The 18,128-nt window shown below is 55.4% G+C and overlaps 1 protein-coding gene across 6 annotated transcripts; it reads right to left on the reverse strand.

Moving 5' to 3' along the window:
• Nucleotides 1-155: 155 nt before the first annotated feature.
• PDK2 (pyruvate dehydrogenase kinase 2) lies at nt 156-17,175 on the reverse strand. 6 transcript variants are annotated; one of them, XM_041723877.1, is made up of 11 exons: nt 16,936-17,175; nt 13,964-14,105; nt 6,706-6,777; nt 6,145-6,329; nt 5,543-5,653; nt 5,277-5,354; nt 2,870-2,949; nt 2,687-2,785; nt 2,448-2,555; nt 1,768-1,881; nt 156-1,207 (listed from the first exon to the last, which is right to left on the reverse strand). In XM_041723877.1, exons 2-11 carry the CDS (start codon nt 14,029-14,031, stop codon nt 1,067-1,069), a joined length of 1,056 nt encoding a protein of 351 aa, XP_041579811.1. In that variant the 5' UTR covers nt 14,032-14,105; nt 16,936-17,175; the 3' UTR covers nt 156-1,066. The 6 variants fall into 6 exon arrangements, with proteins under 6 accessions (XP_041579811.1, XP_041579810.1, XP_041579807.1 ...); XM_041723876.1 differs by lacking the exon at nt 16,936-17,175 and adding an exon at nt 16,606-16,908; XM_041723873.1 differs by lacking the exon at nt 16,936-17,175 and adding an exon at nt 15,994-16,248 and having other exon boundaries at nt 2,870-2,946.
• Nucleotides 17,176-18,128: the final 953 nt, after the last annotated feature.

Genomic DNA, 18,128 nt, shown 5'->3' on the forward strand with positions numbered 1-18,128 from the left:
ATGGACAGCTCTGCCCAATGGGGTGCGTGTGGTGCACTGAGTCATGCCTGGGGCTGGGCGTCCCAAGTGAGTCACACGGTAGTCACAGGGATTGTGGTCTGCATGTGCCTGGCCTCTGGATCTCCCTGCCCACCAGGAAAGCAGCCAGGCCACAGTCTCATTCAATCTCCTCTTTACTGTGGATGTCACGGTCATCATCACAGCCACGTGGAGGGGCACACAACTTTAACCCCTGTGTACCGAGGGGAAGGGTGGGGGCCTTTGGGGCTATAAAACTAGCTATGTACACAGAGCATTCCAGGAGAAAGCCACCCCAAGCACGTGCATGTGCAGGCACGGTGGGGGTGGGGGTCTGGAGCCCAGGTGGGACTGTGTTGGTGTGGGGCGGGCAGGTGGGCATTGTGCATGTGAGGACGTGCCAGGGAACGGCTTGGGAGACAGCTGGTCTCTGGGTCCTCCCAGGTTCCTCCACTTTAAGAGATTGGGGTGAGAATGGGCTCCTCCTAACCTTGACCTTCAAGCTTTGGGTGGAGGGAGAAGCTGCAGGACCAGGTACGCACCCAGGGGCCCAAGGGTGCAGCCCCTTTCTCTACCCAGGAATAGCCAGCCCCTTCCTAACGCTGACGCTGGACCAGGTCTGGGGTGCCTGCATGGGCTGGGGCAGGGGGTAAGGCCAGCAGGGTGTCCACTTGGAAGGCCCAGGCTGTGGAGGGCCGGGAAGGAGACCCAGGACCCCTGGCAGAAAAGTGGCAGCTCTGGTCTCAGGAGGAGGACTGCCATGGAAACACAGGTCTGGGATACCCCATCGGGTTGGAGACGTCCCCCCATCTGTAGGCCTCGCCCACAGAGACTGAACACCAGGGAGACCACCTAGGGGTCTCCATGGAGACAGAGATTGGCACTTAGGGGCCGCCACAGACTGGTTACCGCAGCGCTTTCCACAGAGACAGAAGCTGGTCATCAAGGAGAGCCCTCCCCCCACCTGGGGGGGCAGGGAGGGTCACCATGGTGGCCGGTTCCAGAGGCAACAGTCCATCCTCTCCAGTGCAGGAGGCTGGGGCGGCCCCTAGCTGATGCGGTACGTGGACGTGTTCTTCGGCTCTGTGCTGGGCACACACCAGTCACCGGCCTCCTGGATGGTCTGGTAGTGGCGCCAGGCTGACTTGTTGTAGACGGGCAGGCGTTCCACTGAATCCGTGGACAGGGCCTAGAGAGCACCAGGGTCAGCCTGTCCTGCTGCCCAGGGCCTTACCCACTTCTTGGTTATACCTTTGCCCAGGGTGAGTTGTGGTGGTATCTGACCAGTCAGCCCAGCTTGGTGCCAGCCACTGGCTGAGACAACCAGCCCCGGCCCAGAAGGACCCATGGGGGGACCCGTCCTTTCCATGTCTTGCTCCTGCACCTTCAGGAAAGCTACCCACTCACGAGGTCAGGGAGTTAGATGGAAGGTGGGCCGTGACCTTGAACAGGGTCACCAAGTTGGGGCCTCAGTCTCACCCTGAGCTGAATGATAGGTTCTCTATGGCATCCCCCCTCCTTCTGGGTCTAAGGAGTCCAAGGCCCCCAGAACAAGGGGCTCAGCCATGGGCCACAGACTTCCTTAAACTGCCTGCCAAGTTGGGAAATGTCTACAGGTTGGGGAACAGTAGCTTTGCTCTGATTCTCCGTCTGGAGTCAGGAGAGGAGTGGAGGGCTGGAGAAGAAACCTAACAGCAGGCTAACCTGCCAGCACCTCCTGCAAGCCAGGCCCTGCACCAGGACACTCACCTTGAGATAGATGACGGCGTCGGTCCCAAAGCCCTCCATGGAGAAGAGCTGCAGGTCTCCCTGGAAGTACTTGGCGTAGAGGCGGGAAATGGGGAGCCCATACCCAAAGCCAGCCTACAGGGTGCGGGAGGGGGCAGGAAGGGAGCGTCATGAGGAGGCTGGTGCTGAGCCTTCTAAAGCAAAGGGACCAGTGTGCTGAGCTGGGGTCCGACCAGGGGAGTCCTAGAATCTTCCAGGGGTGAGGGAAACCAGTCAGATGGAGCCAGAAAGGCTGAAGAGTCTCAGCTGGGGGGTGGCAGGAAGCGGGGATGGCAGAGGAGCTCAGCCCTGGGAGCCAGTGGATCTGGAAGGGTCCTGGGGCTTATGGGTCTCAAGTTCCCAAGCCCGGCCCCACCTGCTCTGCTGGGAATGAGAGAGGTGCTCATGAGTGGCATCTGTAGGCACTAGGGGGAGAGAGAGAGCTGAGGAAAGGTGACAGACCCACAGGTGTGTGTGTGGGGGTGGCAGATGCAAGGGGCCTGGACCAGAATAGGTGATTGGACACCACATACGGTCACACAAGAACGAAGACCATGGAAAGTGAGGAGGTGAGAGGGGAGGGCGGTGACGGTTTGATATGAAGAGCTGAGAAGACATGCATCCTATAGGAGGTGGGGGGCACTGGAGGAAAGCCATCTCACCAGTGGGGTCCCTCCAGTGCCTGGCTGGGGGGTGGGTGCTGTGGAGTACATGTAGCTGAAGAGTCGCTCAATCTTCCTCAGGGGGACTCCCCCACCTCGGTCACTCATCTGTGAGAGACAGACATGGCCTCAATGCTCATGCCCCCTACCCTCTGACACCCCAGGGTCTTCTCTGAGCCCATCTCCTCGCAAGTCCCCACCCCACTGCTCTCTGGCTCCTGAATCAAAGGGTGACATACTTTGATGGACAGATCTTCCTCACCCAAGGCCACCATGACCTTGATAGGTGGGAGGACAAGGCTGGACTCGTGGCTTTCCACAGTTGCGCGCATGGCATTCTGTGGAGGGAAAGGCAGAAGAGACGAGTGAGGGTAGCCTGGCCCTAACCACCCCCCAACACCGCCGAGAACCATTCCCCTTACCTTGAAGAGTTCAAAAAGCATGTGGTAGAGGTGAGAGGGGACATAGACCATGTGAATTGGCTGTTTGGAGTTGGATGCTGCTGTGGAAGTCAAGACCAAGGATTAGGAAGTTGTCAAGAGGTCACCATTCAGCATTCATTGACTCAGCACCTAGCACCTAGCACTCAACCACCCATTTATCCTCCAACCATCTGCTGGGCCATTCATCTGGCGTTTGTTCATCTAGCTATCCATGCATTCAGTGTCCGTTCAACCATCTATCCATACAGTATCCATCCATTATACAATGTCCGTCCATCCATCCGTTCATCCATCCATCCAACCACTATATCCATTCAACATCCACTAAGTCTTCTGTCTACCCATCCAGGGTCCATTCAACCATCCAACTGTCCCTCAACTATGTATCTGTTCAAACATCTATCCTTCCCATCGACCCATTGATTCACAGAGTACAGATCCAGCCTTCCATCCATCCACTGTTTACCTAGCCCCTTCATCCATTCAAAAGGCACCTATCCAGCCTATATGCAGCCTACTAGCGTTCACCTGGACACCAGAATCCCCTGGAGAGCTTTTTAAGACAGTGGGGAGAGGGGAGGGGTGCTGCACATGATCCCGACACCAGCACTCTGCCTCTCAAGGATCACTCTAGCCTGGAGAGCTTCTTGGTGTTAGGACCTGCATGTCATTTCCTGTTGCCTAGCACAGGGCTTTGTAGCGGGAGCTCAATAACTGCAACGGATTAATGAGTGAAGGAATCTCAGGGCCTATACTGGGAGTGGTGCATGAAGAGGACTAAAATTCCGCCCTACCCTCTCAGAAATTAGTGTCTAGACAAATGCACAACTGACTTTTATGTTGCGTGTTGTACCCAGAGCGCATGCCAGGCTCCACGCTTGACCCTAGGGATACTGAGGTAAAGTGGCCTGTCTCTGCCCCCAAGTAATTTAGACAGTGCATTACAGAGGCACACCCCAGGAAGCTGGGTGCTCAACTGTGTTTTCTGGGAAATCTGGGAAGGCTTTTTGGAGGACATGGACTTGAACTGGGCCTTAAGGACGTGGGCATTGTGACTTCCAGGCATGAATCACCTCAGGTTTCTGGCGCACAGGCTGGGGATGGCAGAGCAGCAGGTAGGGGGAAGGGAAGGGTAGAGAAACTTTCAGATCCCGATCCTCCTCTCCCCTATGCCCCTGGCTTATCAGTAGGTCCTGACCTCTCTACCTCCAAGATATTTATCAAATCTACCCCCTTCTTTCCATCACTGCTGACTGCCCCTCCCCTGGATTCCTCTAGTGATCTCCTAACTGGCCTTCCTGAGGTCTTGCCCACCCCCTCCAACCTCTAAATATTTTTATTTTTTATTTTTTTATTTTCTTTTTTTTCCTCTAAATATTTTTAGAACGTAAGTCAGACCCTGGCATCACTGGGCTTAGAATCCTTCAATGGGCTTCCTGCTGCACACAAAATCCCAGCTCCTGTCTGTGGCCCACGGGCCCTGCATGCCTCGGCCCCTGTCTCCAACCCCTCCCCACCCATCTCCCAGACCCCTCACCAGGTCCTGCTGGTCCCTGACCACCCAGCCCACCCAAAGTAGGACCGCCGCAGCCATCCTCTCCTATCCATTCTTCCCCTCCTCTTTTGTAATAGATACCCCCCTTCCCCAAACTTCCAACAGGCACGTGGCCGCCCAGCTAGAGACTGAATGCCCAGCCTCCCTGGCAGCTAGGCATGGCCAGGTGACAGGGGAGTGACTGTCCCACCCCTGGGCCCTGCCTTCTACATCTTCTTCCCCTTCTCCAGCTGTATCTGAGACAGGAGGGTGGGTAGCCAGCTTTGACTATTCCACCCTAGGGGCTGGAAAGAGGGAGGCTTCTCTTTTCATTAAGCCACTGTTATCTGGATTCTGAAAAGGCAGCCAAACAAATATAAATAATAATATATAATAATAAATATTATAATAATTATAATCATTAATATTAATAAATAATTAATAATATATATAATAATATAATAAACCCTATCGAATACATGCCCCATCCCTGTCATGTGACCTTGTCTTGTTTCCTCCCTGTCACTTGTCACCTTCTGAAATCAATTTGTTTATTATTTGTTCACTGGCTAACTGAAGCATTCCCCAACCTCCCTGGCATCAGGAATGTAACCTCCATGAGAACAGGAACCTTCCCTTGTGTGTTTACTGCTTAATAAATACTTAGCAAATAAGTTAGTAATAATACTGCAATAATAAGTCAATAATAGCTCTGCTTCTGTCCCATCCAATTCTTTTCCTGACTCCTCATCTCACCTTCCTCTCTGAAGCCCCTTAGACAGACAGACACACACACACACACACACACACACACACACACACACACACACACACACAGCCTTGCTCACTTACTATTGATCTCCTGGATCTCCAAGTCAGGAGAGGCCATGTAATACTTGTCACACAGGAGCTTGGCCATATCATAAGCATCTGAGAAAAGAGAAGGACATTTAGGGAATGGGGCTGTCCACCCAGCAGCAGTCCTCTTGGTACTGGCACGGGGCATCACAAATATTAAACCCAAGTGGACGAGTGGGGAATGGCTCATCCTCTGGCCAGGCAGCTTGGAGGAAGTCTCTGGAGCTCATCCGTGGGCCAGCATGGTGGGGATGGCTTACCTTTCACTACCTCAGAGACATTGCAATTGGGGTCAATGCTGCCGATGTGTTTGGGGTGGGCTGGGTTGGTGCTGCCGTCAAAAATCAGGGCTGTGGGGGGAAGGAAGGGTGCTGTTGGTGGGGCTCATCCCCTGCCCTCAGAGCTCTCCAACTCCACCTCTTTTCCCACCACTAGGGCCCCTCCATCCCAGACTCGGGCCATGTCTGGGCTGTTTGCAGACCTGAAGTGTTCCTCTCAGAGGGCCTCGTCCCCCACACAGCCCACATTCCATTTCTACTTCCTTTTGCTCCACCATTTAAAAATAATTTTACCATCCTGCCTCTGAAATTATGTGAGCGTGAGGAACTTGTATAATTTTCAATTGGTTGTAATTTCTCAACAATCACAGTGAATACTCCGGATGAGGAAACTCAAAACAACAAACTATTTCTGAATACAACAGAGTTCTGACGAATACCACATTGAACACTTGGTAAGAGGCGACAGAATGTCGCATTCTGTAAGCGTTTACACCAATACACCTCAACCCTGCTGCCTGCTTCCTCCCCCCGTGGAACCAGGGATGCCCTTTCAGGTCTGGAGCCCCCTCAGCCCCGCTCACTGTGCTGGTTGATGAGCATGCGGATGGAAATGCGGCTGAGGTAGAAGCGGTCCAGAAAGTACTGGATGTTCTGATTGGAGACTGGGTCGTCGCCATAGGTGTCCTTGTACTCCAGCACGCCCTGCGCCATGGTGGGCACCACGTCATTGTGGCGGTTCCGGATGGTGACCAGGGCATCAGTGAACCTGCAGGACATGGCAGCTGTTGGGCCCAGGTGGGGCGCCCTCAGATGCATCCCCACTTCTGACCTCCTCCACGGGCATTCATTCACTCCACCCTTCCCAATCTGACGGACACAAGTGCCCTCCCCACTGTTTCCAGAGCCCACCCTGAGTCTCCCACTGCCAACCCGACAGCTGGGAGCTCTGCAGGAGCAGGAGCTTGGAACTCTCAATCAGACTCAGGGACATCAAGGCCAAGGGCTAACTTCCTCCTCAGACTAGATATCCTTGAGGCTAGGGACCATTTCTTTCATCTTCCTGGCATTTCTGCCTCTGGGCTGTGACCCAGTGCCCCTTGTCTGCACCTGCCCTTCTGCCCCCAACTGGGGCCCTCACTCACTGGCTCAGGGTACGATGGTCCTCGGGGTCCTTGTCCAGGAACTCCATGATGTCCAGGAGACTCTGGACATACCTGTGCGCAGGGGAGAAGGGGACATCACCTCAGCTCCAGGCCAAGCTCGGCCCTCTTCCCACCTGACTCAGCCACCCCCGCACTTGCCCTGCCCCTACCCTGGGCAGCAGCACACAGAGCTGCCCTGCTTGACAGGCTATGCCACACTTTTTCTCAATTCATTTCATCTGTATGCAAGTCTCCCTGACAACACAGTGAGTTATGTAAGAACATCTCTCATTTGCTGGTCCCCCTCATGGCACCTTTGCTTTGGAATCTAAAAATAGCAGCCTTAGGAGGGCACTGGAGATCATCCCATCCCCAGGGGCTCGTGGATTACTGACCAAGAGTTCACAGTGAGAGAAGCTGGGGCAAGTCACTTAACCTCCATGAACCCCTTCATGGAAACAGATCCTAATATTTGTCCTGTAAGGTTACTGTTGCATCCCATGGGGCACGGCTGGCAGAGTGGCTGGCCTAGGGCCTGTCACAGATGAGGGGCTCAGTAGCCTGACACTCTGGGCTGGGTACCAGGGGCTGTGCAATCTGCCCAGGGAACTGGATTTTATTTTATTTTATTATTATTTTTTTTTATTTATTTTTTTTTTTAATTTTTTTTTTTTTAATTTTTATTTATTTATGATAGTCACAGAGAGAGAGAGAGAGGCAGAGACATAGGCAGAGGGAGAAGCAGGCTCCATGCACCGGGAGCCTGATGTGGGATTCGATCCCGGGTCTCCAGGATCGCGCCCTGGGCCAAAGACAAGCGCCAAACCGCTGCGCCACCCAGGGATCCCAGGGAACTGGATTTTAAATGGCAGGTGGGAAGGACACAGGACTGGGGCAGACATGCCCATCTCTCCACAGGTGGGGCTAGAGCACACGGAGAACCAGGACAGCTCCTGCCACTCCAAGGCCCAGCAGGAGTGTGTGGCCCTCCTCTGCATGCCCCACCTGCAGGCCTGGTTGGCAGGCTGATTTCCCCAGAACCTGGGTAACCAGTGGAGTGGTGCTGGGAAACTCTAAACTTGGGGCAGCAGGGGGGCCAGCCTGTCCAAGGGGGTCAGGCTCACCTGTGGCAGCAAGACAGTACCAACTTAGAGCCACTGTCCCCCTGCCCCCATAAGCCAGGACCCCCACGGTTTCCCTGCTAACATGCCCAGGTCCACAGGTTGTTCTCCTGGGGAAGGCCAAAAAGCTGAGCCTGTCTCTGGTAGAAACACTTCAAGCCAGCAGGAAGGAGGGGGTGCCAAGAGCCCTGGGGCAGAGGGCTCTGTGGCCTAACAGTCTCTTTAGAAAAGGCCCCTCCAGGGCAGGAGCATCCCTGTGTCAAGGTGCTTTGACCTTGACAGGTAAGAAGGACAGCGATTAGCCCCATATTACAGGCCCCTCAACAGAAGCCCAGAGCAGTCCTACATGTGGCTGGGAGGGGGAGTACTGAAGACTCAATCCTCCAGCACTCCTGCTGCCACGAAGCACTGGGTCTGCTCAGAATGCTCATCTCCATGTCCCTCAGGGTCCCTCTGCCCAAAATACCTCCCCCACGAACCGCTGCTCTTCCCTCTCTCGCTTCGGACATTAGAGGAGAGGGTGGGAGTGCTGGCTGGGGTGCTGGTTCTGCTGAGTCCCACTCAGGGTCTGTGTGGCCTGGGTAGGTCATGGAGCCTCTCTGGGCCTGAGTTTCCTCCTCAGGAAAGTAGAGGGTTTCGTACCTACCACTATCACTGCCCTTCAGTGAGGGTCAAAGGTGATAATTAGCACATTGCCCAGCATGCAGTGCAGTGCGCATTCTCTAGATGTATGTCCTTGTTATGAATGGTGGTTTGAACATCGGTCCCAGTTGAGCGCATCCTCTGAGCCCCCATGAGACATCTGACACCCTCCCTCCTCTGGTCGTACTGAGCATTGGTTCTGAGTCTCGTTTTAATCAAGCTCTGGACAGCCACCATGCTCTGGATGGCAGGAATGGGGTGTCCCAGGCCTGGTGCTCCCTGCCAGCCCTCCCCACTTAGCCGAAGAGACCAGCTTCCCACCTCCCCCCCCACCCCACCCCATCCCATCCCTGTAGCCCCAGCAGATAATCAGAGAAGCACTCCAAAGGCCTTGACTCAGGATCCCTGGAGAGGAATAACAGTCAGGCTTAAGTCACTCTTAAGGAGTGACTGCTAGTGCCTGCCTGTGCCCAGGGTCTACACAGGGTCTCCCATCCCCCAGCAGGCTTGAGGAGCCTGCAGTATTTCCCTTTTGTGTAGACAAGGAAACCAGCCCAGAGAAAGCAGGTGACATGGCCCAGGCCACACAGTAAAGGGCTGCGCCAGTATTCAAACCCATGTCTATCTGACTCCCAGTCCACATCACATGGCCAACTGCTCACTCACCATCTACACTGGTCCTAACGGTGCTGCACCCAATGTGATGGCTGTCGCCAGCCTTGGACAGGGCTCAGCTCTGTGCTTGCCTGCTCCCCTAATACCCAGTGAGGTGGGTGTTCCTGCTGGCCCCATTCTACAGATAAGGCAGTTACTGTACAGAGCTGGGCTTCTCACCCACAGGCCGTGCGCCTCCAAATCCCTGCCCACCACACCCACGCCCAGGATTAAGCTTTAGGCTCATGATTCTGGGAAGGAGAGGGGGTTTGGGGAGAAAACCTGCAAGTGTGTAAGGCTGGGGAAGATAGAGCAAGGGGAAGAAGCCAAATGGAGAGTGGGGCCCAGAACCCCTTCCAAAGATGGGGGGTGGGGGTGGAGGGGGAGGCAGGGAAGGAAGGGGTAGGAGCTAGGAGGCCCTGCCTGCTGGGCCAGGAGGTGAAGGGGTGGGCAGAGTCCCAACGCAGGGGTAAGGCCAGTGCTGTAGCTACTGGCACCACCACTCCAAGGCTGCCTAATGGACCCTAGGGAACAGCAGTGGGGCCTGGTCACACGGCCAGTGAAGTAGAGTAGGGTGCCAAGATGGACTGGCAACAGGTCCATGGGTACGGGGAGAGCAGCCAGCCTCAGGCCCTGGTCTCCTGGACTATGAAGCAGGGTTAGTTTAGAACCCCTGCCTGTGTCCCTCGCAGGGCCATTCCTTCTGGAGAGTGGTCCCAGCTCTGCTCTTGGGACGGAGAGAAGACAGGAAGGATCTTCCCAGAGGACGCTGACCCTGGCCTGAAGCCTGCGGAGGCTTGGCACCCCTGATGTTATCTGCAGGCAAAATCTGGTCCTAAAGGGAGAGATACTGGGGAAGGAGTGACATTGGCTCGTCGGCTGCCCACTGCAGCAAGGGACAGAAAAAGAACTGGGCTTGGACTTGGGAGGCCTGAAATGGCAGTGCAGTGAGAGATGCGGGGTTTACTTCCCCCCTCGGCCGGACAGAGCAGGCCCAGCAGGCAGTGGGGGCTCAACTGCCCCCGGCATAGGCTGCCCTCAGGAATGCCTGGGCCTGCTGACCTCAGCAGCAAATCAGACCACACAGGACTCCTGCCTTCTAGGGCTTTCTAGTCTGCCCAGAGCCCTGGATTTGGGAGGCAGGGGGTGGAAAGTGTAGAGAGGTGAAGGGGGTGTGTGCTTGGTAGTGTGTGTGTGTGTGTGTGTGTGTGTGTGTGTGTGTGTACCTTGCACTACTGTCCACAGCTATTGGGAATAAAGAGTATGAACAAGGCAATGGCCATCTGAGGGGAGGTGACAGATCTGTCCTGCACCTGGAAGCTGCTCTTTGGAGGGGTGCTGAGTGCAGGCTCTGAGCCAGGCAGACTTGGGTCCTGTGGCCAAGAGGCCACTGAACTGCTCAGGTCTCTGGCTCTAAAATGGGGTTCAAAGCACATCCTCAGTGTCAACTCTGATTATGGAAGGAGAGGCCAAGGGGTTTGGTGAAGATTTGACTCCAGCCCTGGTCCTGTGCCTGGTGTGGCTGGAGCCCTGGGTGCCTAGAGCCTCTACCATGGTGGTGGTTCTCTTCAAAGTCTGTGGTTCCCACAGGGTGGGGATGTGGGTCCCCCACAGGCTGCATTTGGGGTCCACACTCCTCACCAACAGGAAGTGCTAGCTATACTGCCTCCTGCCCCTTTCCCTACAACCCCTGAAAGGCTCTTAGTGAGAGGAGTGACTCACTGTCATCTGATTCTACTCTGCAGCTCTCACTTAACACCTCCCCACACACGCTTTCTGGAAACACGCTCCTACCGGCTCCAGGCCCTCCTCAGGCTGGCTGTTTACCCTGCTCTATGCTCCAGCATCCCTAGCCGGCAAGCACGTTCCAGTAAGGTGAACCCTACTGTCTTGAGCACTTGCTGGGGGAGCCTGGCAATCTCTGATCCAGGTCACTGCCCCAGAACACAGCACTACTCCTCTCCCCTCACAAACGCAGCCTCAGATCACACAGCCTAGGCTGGAGTCCCAGCTTGCCCACCTGCTGCCTGAGTGATCTCAGACACATATTCTAACTTCTCTGAACCTCAGTCTGTTCATCTATGAAATGGAGGTAATGACAAGGCTTACGTCAGAAGGCTGTCGGGACAGCAATTGAGTTAATACAGGGACATGGCAAGAAGAGTTCCTGGAGGATGGCAGGCCCTCCAGGTCTGTTTGCTTTCGCCATTGCCATCGCTGTGATGACCACATTGTCTAAGAGAACCTTGGCCACAGTCACAGATCTGTGGCCTGGAGGCACTGCCATCCGCTTGTATTGACAGTTCCATGCACTAACTGTGGTGTTTGCCCTTAGAAACAGAATGGAGCCCCATTTTACAGGTGAGGAAGCCAAGGCTCAGGGAGGCCAGAGGGTTTGCTAAGGATTAAGTGTCCAGCAAGCAGCAAAGTTGAGCCTCAAAGTCAAGCGTGTGGACACTGCCACCAATGGCCAGGGCTTCCTACTATCTTCTAGTCACTTTCAAAACAGGCTCCCTCCGCACCAGGTCTGTCTGGTTGAAAAAATTTATCAGGCTTACTTAAAACCAGGAATGCTCAACTTGTCCACAGTGAGTCTTGCCTGGAGCCTCTCTGTAGCTGAGAAAAAACTCCATTAGCCATCAGCACATCTTATCGCTACTACTGCAAATAGCATTTGTACCAGACTTTTCCATTTTCCAAAGGGGAGCATTTGCTACTTACTCATCAGACTCTGAGGGTAGTGGCCCTCTTGCCGGGCTCCTTGGTGTGGTGTCCCCCCTCCTCTCGTGCAAACCCTACTCACCTGTACCACCTCTACATCCAAGCTGGCAATGGGCTCTCCTGGAAGAGGTCTGCACTCTCTCACAGGCGGCCACCTTGTCCCCATCAGAAAGTCCCTCCTCCTCTCAGACCTCACTCTCTTGCTGCAGCCCACGATGCCCATTCTCTGGAAACAACTTCAGCAGGCTTTGGTCAGTGCATCAGGACACTCCAGCAATTCCACGGCCTGTTCTCCACTAAGCTGAATCCACTGGGAAGTGTTTTCTCTTGTGTAACTTCACTCCATCCTGCTGTTGCTGGACATTTCCTCCCTCGAAGCTTGGAAGTAATGACCAGCACAATCCCACACACATATAACTGATTTCCAGGAATGGCCTCTGCAGGGGCCTGGGGGTTCATGGGCAGTTAGGCAGCTCCCTGCTCCCCCACACCCCAACACACATCCCCTGGCTCTCCTAGGAACACAGCGTCCAGGGAGGGGCCTGAGAGGGCCTGTCCTGGAGTCAGGGGCCTGCTGGAGAGGCAGCCAGGCCAGTCAGCCAAGCAGAGCTGGAGGAGGAGTGGGCAAACAGATGGCACCTTCTGTCTCCTCCCCGTGACTTCCCTACCACCCTGCAGTGGGAAATGCTGGTTGGCTCAGATGTCCTGGACCTCTGAGGGCCAGGGCCCAGCGGGGGGTGACCTGGTTGAGCTATAGGAATGCCAGGCCCTGCCCGTTCACAGCTCGCACCGAAATCGCTACAGGCACAGAATGATGTTGTGGAGGCCCTCACTGGGCCCTTACCTGCCTCCACACCCTGGCACAAGCAGTTCCAAGGCCTGGAATGCCCATCCCTTCCTTCTAGGTCTAGGCTCACTCAGGCACCCTGTAAAGCCCAGAGACATACCACCTCCTGCATGCATCCATTTCAACTTCCCTACAACTCTCCGATTCAACTAACATTCACTGTGCGCCTACTATGTGCCTGGCCTCCCGCACAAAACACTTTTCTTACAGTGTCTCATTAAGTCCGAGTAAGTCCTGCATATGCATATTCATGCATAGAAACAACACTGGAAGGGCACCAATAAAATCTTACCAAACTCTAAGTGTTTGGTTATGGGGTGGAAGGCAGTGGTTGGCATTCTCTTCTGTTTTTCTATGTTTTCCAAGTATCAAAGAGGACATGTTACACTTCCACAATGAGGAGGAAAAGAACCCCAATTTTGTTACTTTTAAATACTAGTTTGACTCTTAAGTAAAAGTAGCTCTTTAGCAGCTGACTGCTCCTACCACAATCCACCATCCTGGGCTCTCAGTTTACCCACCCTTCTGCTCCCCACAAGATCACAGGCTCCCCGATGGTAGCCACTGCTACTGCTTTACTGTTCCCAGCGTGGAGCTGGGCTCATGGCAGGTGTAGGCCCCTGCTCCTGAATCCATAGGGAACCATAGTTATACCACACCATTGCCAGAAGAACTAGCAAAGGGTTTCTGCACAGGTGCCACCAAAGGCCAACCATATTAACCATTTGCATGCCAGTCACACAGCAAACTCCTCTTTGTTCTTCATGTGACCAGCCGTTGGTTAATGTCATCTAGTTACCTAACCTGGGACAGAGTTCTAGAGTGACCTTTACAGAGGATTTTCTGCTGCTACTGCTGTGATTTTTGGTCTTTGCCCCTCCAAAGTTCTCGGGGGCAGGTACTGTGCCATCTTTGTGTCTGTTTTCCAACATGACTGGTAGCTTGGATCATCTAATTTGAAAATTCATTTCTCCCTGTTTCTGTTTGTCTACAATGTTGCCTTGTTTTGGTTGGGATCCTGGGTTTCTGGAGAAAGAAGACTGGTAAGTATAGGGCTAGCCCACAGGCATGGAGGCTAGGAACTTTATCTCAGTCCCTGCTCTGGCTTGGCATTCCACTTGACCTTGGGCAACTCTTCAGCCTTTTAGAGCCCCTGTGCCTCCCCTCTGTGCCCATCTCCCTCAAGGCTGCCAGGAGCACAGAGATTCTGGGAGCCTAGCGGCATCTAGCAGTGGAATGAAAGGAAGTGCAGGGACCTGGCCAGGGGTCTCACCAGCTTTGGACCAGCTGCACCGAGGGTGTGCTCAGCACTCGGTCGGGAAGCAGGTTGATCTCCTTCATGATGTTGGCCAGGCGCACAGGCAGCTCCTGCCTGAGGAAGGTGAATGAGGTTTTCTCACAGGCATTGCTGGACCCTGGAGGGAGAGAGAGAAGTGAGCCAACAGAGCTGCAAACCACTGGAGCCAGAGGTCATCTCAGGGATCAGGACAATTAAATCTTTCATTTCCTGAGGGTTCAGAGAAGTGATCAGGGCACAGAGCCAGGCAGCTCTCCTAATCCCCTGCAGTGCTCCCACCTCCACACCACCCTGCCTAACCAGGCCTGGCCTTGTGTCCCCTCCCCTACCCCCTGCTGGCCTTCAACTGCAGGGGACAGGGCCACTTCCAGGCCTACCTGGAGCCACCTCTGGCCTCAGTTACCTCACTTCTTCACTTTCTGTCTCTCTTAGCAAATACTTGCTTTGTGGAGTGGAAGGGGAGAGGTGGATCCGGGTGGGCAGAGGAGCCTGGGAAAACCATCCTTTCCCAGGTCTGGGCCTGGCTAAGGGATGCTATGCCTCGACCACAGCAGCTACAGGGGCCCAGTGCCATTTCTGGCCCAGTCCATCTTCACCCAGGCTGGTCTTGATGACCACTGTAGAGTTGTCCTTACGTTAATGCTCATGTGTGAGGCACACAGGGCCCAAGAATGAGAACCCAAGTACCTTGGTCCTTGGTCTGGCTTCAAGATGAAGATGGGGTGGTAGACTGAGGCCATGGCCTAGAGTCAGAAGACCTAGATGCTAGTCTAAGTTCTGCTTCTGAGCCTGCCACCTAGGGCATGTGACTACCCTTCTGAAGATCTCTTTCCCCCACTGCACTACAAGTGGACCAAACTCTACCGTGAACCCCACCTGGCCCATTTATATAAGCAGGGTCCAGTTTAAACCGGACAGCTACTGGTGGCTAGGAATGGGCCCTGGGGGCTTTCCTACTCTGGAATAGCTCAAGTAGGGCAGGGGGACAGGCAGACAAGTCCTGGGGAACAGGGGCCCTCTGTCCTACTGTCACTTCCCCACCCCCTCCCATCAGTGACGCAGCTGTAACTTGAGCCAGGCACTGTCTCTTCAACTCCTAAGAGACCTGGGCACCCCCTCCTAATCCCCAGCTGGCACCGTGGAAATACCGCGTAGACAGACAGGGCCCACACAATGCCTGTTTCAGTGGCTACATTGGCACAGCCTTGCTTCTGCTCCAGAGGCACCCCCAGAGCGTTGCTGGTGGGTGATCCTGGCCCAGGAAGCTAGGGGCAGCCAAGGCTGCCAGCCTCCTGACTCCACCTCATGGTGCTCCAGGCCTGCGCCCAGTTGGGGACAGGAAGCCAGGCCCAAACAGATTTGCTCTTCAAGTGTCCTTGCCTACTGGGCCAGCTGGGGGCCAGCTCCTTCAGTGGGTCGAGGTATACTGATCATCGACCTCCTTCCTGCTGACATTTTCTGAAAGAGCGGGGTCCCCACCTGACCCCGGGGTGCCCAGCCCAGCCCATATCTCCTTCCAGATGTCTGCATCTACTAATCTTGCCTTGCTACTCCCACCAGCATCCCCACCCCATTTCCTCTCCATCTCCAGACTCTTTGAGTCACTAGGACAACCACCATTAACCCTTTTTGTCTGGATATACCCCACTCCCTTCTGGCCCTAACATCACCACCTTGCCTGGCTGTCCCTTACTCTGCAAGACCTCTGCACAGTCCAGCAAGACACTGGGACCCCTCCTTCTCAGTGCCCCCACTTCCCACTGACAGCTGGGTAGAGAGTTCTCCCCCAGGGTACCTTAACCCTTTCAGGGCCGGCCCCTGCCCCACCCCACGCCTTAACCCTTCCCTGCCTGGACCCCTCCCAGCAACCCTTCCCAGTCACGCAGGGCCTCTCTTCTCCGCGTTGATCCTTCAAGACCAGGGTCTCCCTCACTCGCCGCCCCCCTGCGCCCCGCTGGCCCCCAAGTCCAGCCGCCACCCCACCCCACCCCCCGCCCACTCCCTACCGAAGTCCAGAAACTGCTTTATGGACAGCGGGGACGGGGAGAACTTGCTGAAGTGCTCGATGTACTTGGGCGCCCCTGCGAGGGACGCATTCTTCAGCAGCGCGCGGACCCAGCGCATGGCGGCGGCGGCGGCGGCGGCGGCGGCGGCGGCGGCCGCGGCTCGGGCTCCGGCTCGGGCTCCGGCTCGGGGTCCGGTCCCCCCCGCGAGCGGCGCGGCCGCTTGGCTCGGCTCGGCTCGGCCCAGCCCAGCCCGCACACGGGACCCGCCGCCTCCTCCCCGCCCCGGCCCGGGCGGTCCTCCCCGTCCCGGCCAATCGGCTTGCCGCGGCGCCCCGGCGGCGCCAATGGGCGCTCACAAACAACCCGGGCCGAGCCAATCGCCTCTCGCCCCGGCACGTGGCTTCCCCTGGGCCCGCCCCCTTAACCCCGTCCTCGCCCGGGGCGGCCTGTTGTTTTCGGGAGGCCGCGCCGAGAGTCCGCCTCCCGCGCGCTCGCTCCGCCCTTCCCCCCTCCCGGCCGAGCCCCGCTCCACCCCAGGCTCCTCAGACGTCGGTCGTTCTCCCTGTCCACGTCCTCTCCCGCGCCCCCCGCCCCCAGATCTCCGGGACTCGCCTTCCCTGAGATCGCCTGGGTAGCTTTCGACGAATCCCTTCCCTCCCGAAGGGACCTGTTCCAGCTGTTCTTCCCCGCTTGCGCTCCCTGGGGGGACGGGTCACTGTCATCCAGACTGGGAAAGTTTGCAAACTTCGGGGTCAGGATGCACGCCCGTGCTAACCCTCCGTGTAGACATGCCCCCAGCACTTCCACAAAGATCCAAGCGGCTCCGGAAAACACGGCGCCCAGAGTCGAAACCCCAACGCAGGCCTGGCGCGGTGGGGGCAGTCTAACATCGGCGCTGGGAGTGCAGTTCTCCACACTTTAATTATTCTCTAATCATTTGACCTTAGAAAGCGACCATCTTCGCACTGGGGTTCCTTAGAGAAAGGTCCTGGCCGGTGATCTGCGCTGGGGACCTGGGAGCCATTCCTGCGCCAGCGTCCCGCGCTCTCTCGCAGGAAAGGAGCGCGGGTTCTTGCGGTGGAACGTGGTACGTCCTGACCCCAGCCTTTCCCTTTGATGTCCCCCCTTCTTCACTGTTCACTCCCTGGGCCGCACTGACCAAGTGCCCGGTATGTGCTGGGCTTTGCGCTGAGAACAGGAAAACCACAAAGGATAAGGAAGTAGTTTTTTCCCTCAGCCATTTGTTTTCCCAGTTTGGGAGGTAGCTGCCTAAGTAAATAAGTCGTTACTGTGTAACAGAATGTGATTACTGTCAACACCGAGCTGTGCCCAAGGCTTTGCCACGGAAGGGACTCTTAACTGAAAAACAGCCTATGTACCAGGCACTGTTTGCATACATTATCTCCTTTAATTCTCCAGCTGTCTCTCTTGTGCTTTATTATCCCCATTATATAGATAAGGAAACTGAGGCTCAGGGATCATTCTCAAAAGCAAATCTGAACTTGTTTACAGACTTTTTCAGGGGCTCTCTTACTGGAGGCTTTCCAGCTCTTGCACGATCTGCTTTGGCTTAAGTCTCCAGCTTCCTCTCTCCACGTTGCCCTGCTTGACTCCCAGCCATACTTATCTACTTGAGCAACCTCCAGGCTCCAAACCGTTGCAAATGCTGTCTCTTCTGTCTGGATAATTCTTCCTCCTCACTGCCTATCCATTCTTCAAGGCTCTGACCCTACCAGGCTGGGTTATGGGCTCCCTCTAAAGGTTTCTTAGACCTCCCCAAACTTTTCTCTGAAGATTTTATTTATTTATTCATGAGACACAGAAGGAGAGAGAGAGAGAGAGAGAGAGAGAGAGAGAGAGAGAGAAGAGATCAGGCAGAGGGAGAAGGAGGCTCCATGCAAGGAGCCCAATGTGGGGCTCGATCCCAGATCCCAGGATCACTCCTTGAGCCAAAGGCAGACACTCAACCAGACGCTGAGCCACCCAGGTGTCCCAGACCTCCCCAAACACCATTTGGCTCTTAGCAAATCTGGAAATCGTTTGCTGACTCATCTGTCTCCTCCACTAGAGTTTAAACTCCAGGAGGGCAGGGCTGTCTGTGTCTGTGTAATTCACTGCTCTATCTCCAGCACCAG

The sequence above is a fragment of the Vulpes lagopus genome, chromosome 12 (assembly GCF_018345385.1).
Source record: "Vulpes lagopus strain Blue_001 chromosome 12, ASM1834538v1, whole genome shotgun sequence".
Classification (NCBI taxonomy): domain Eukaryota; kingdom Metazoa; phylum Chordata; class Mammalia; order Carnivora; family Canidae; genus Vulpes; species Vulpes lagopus.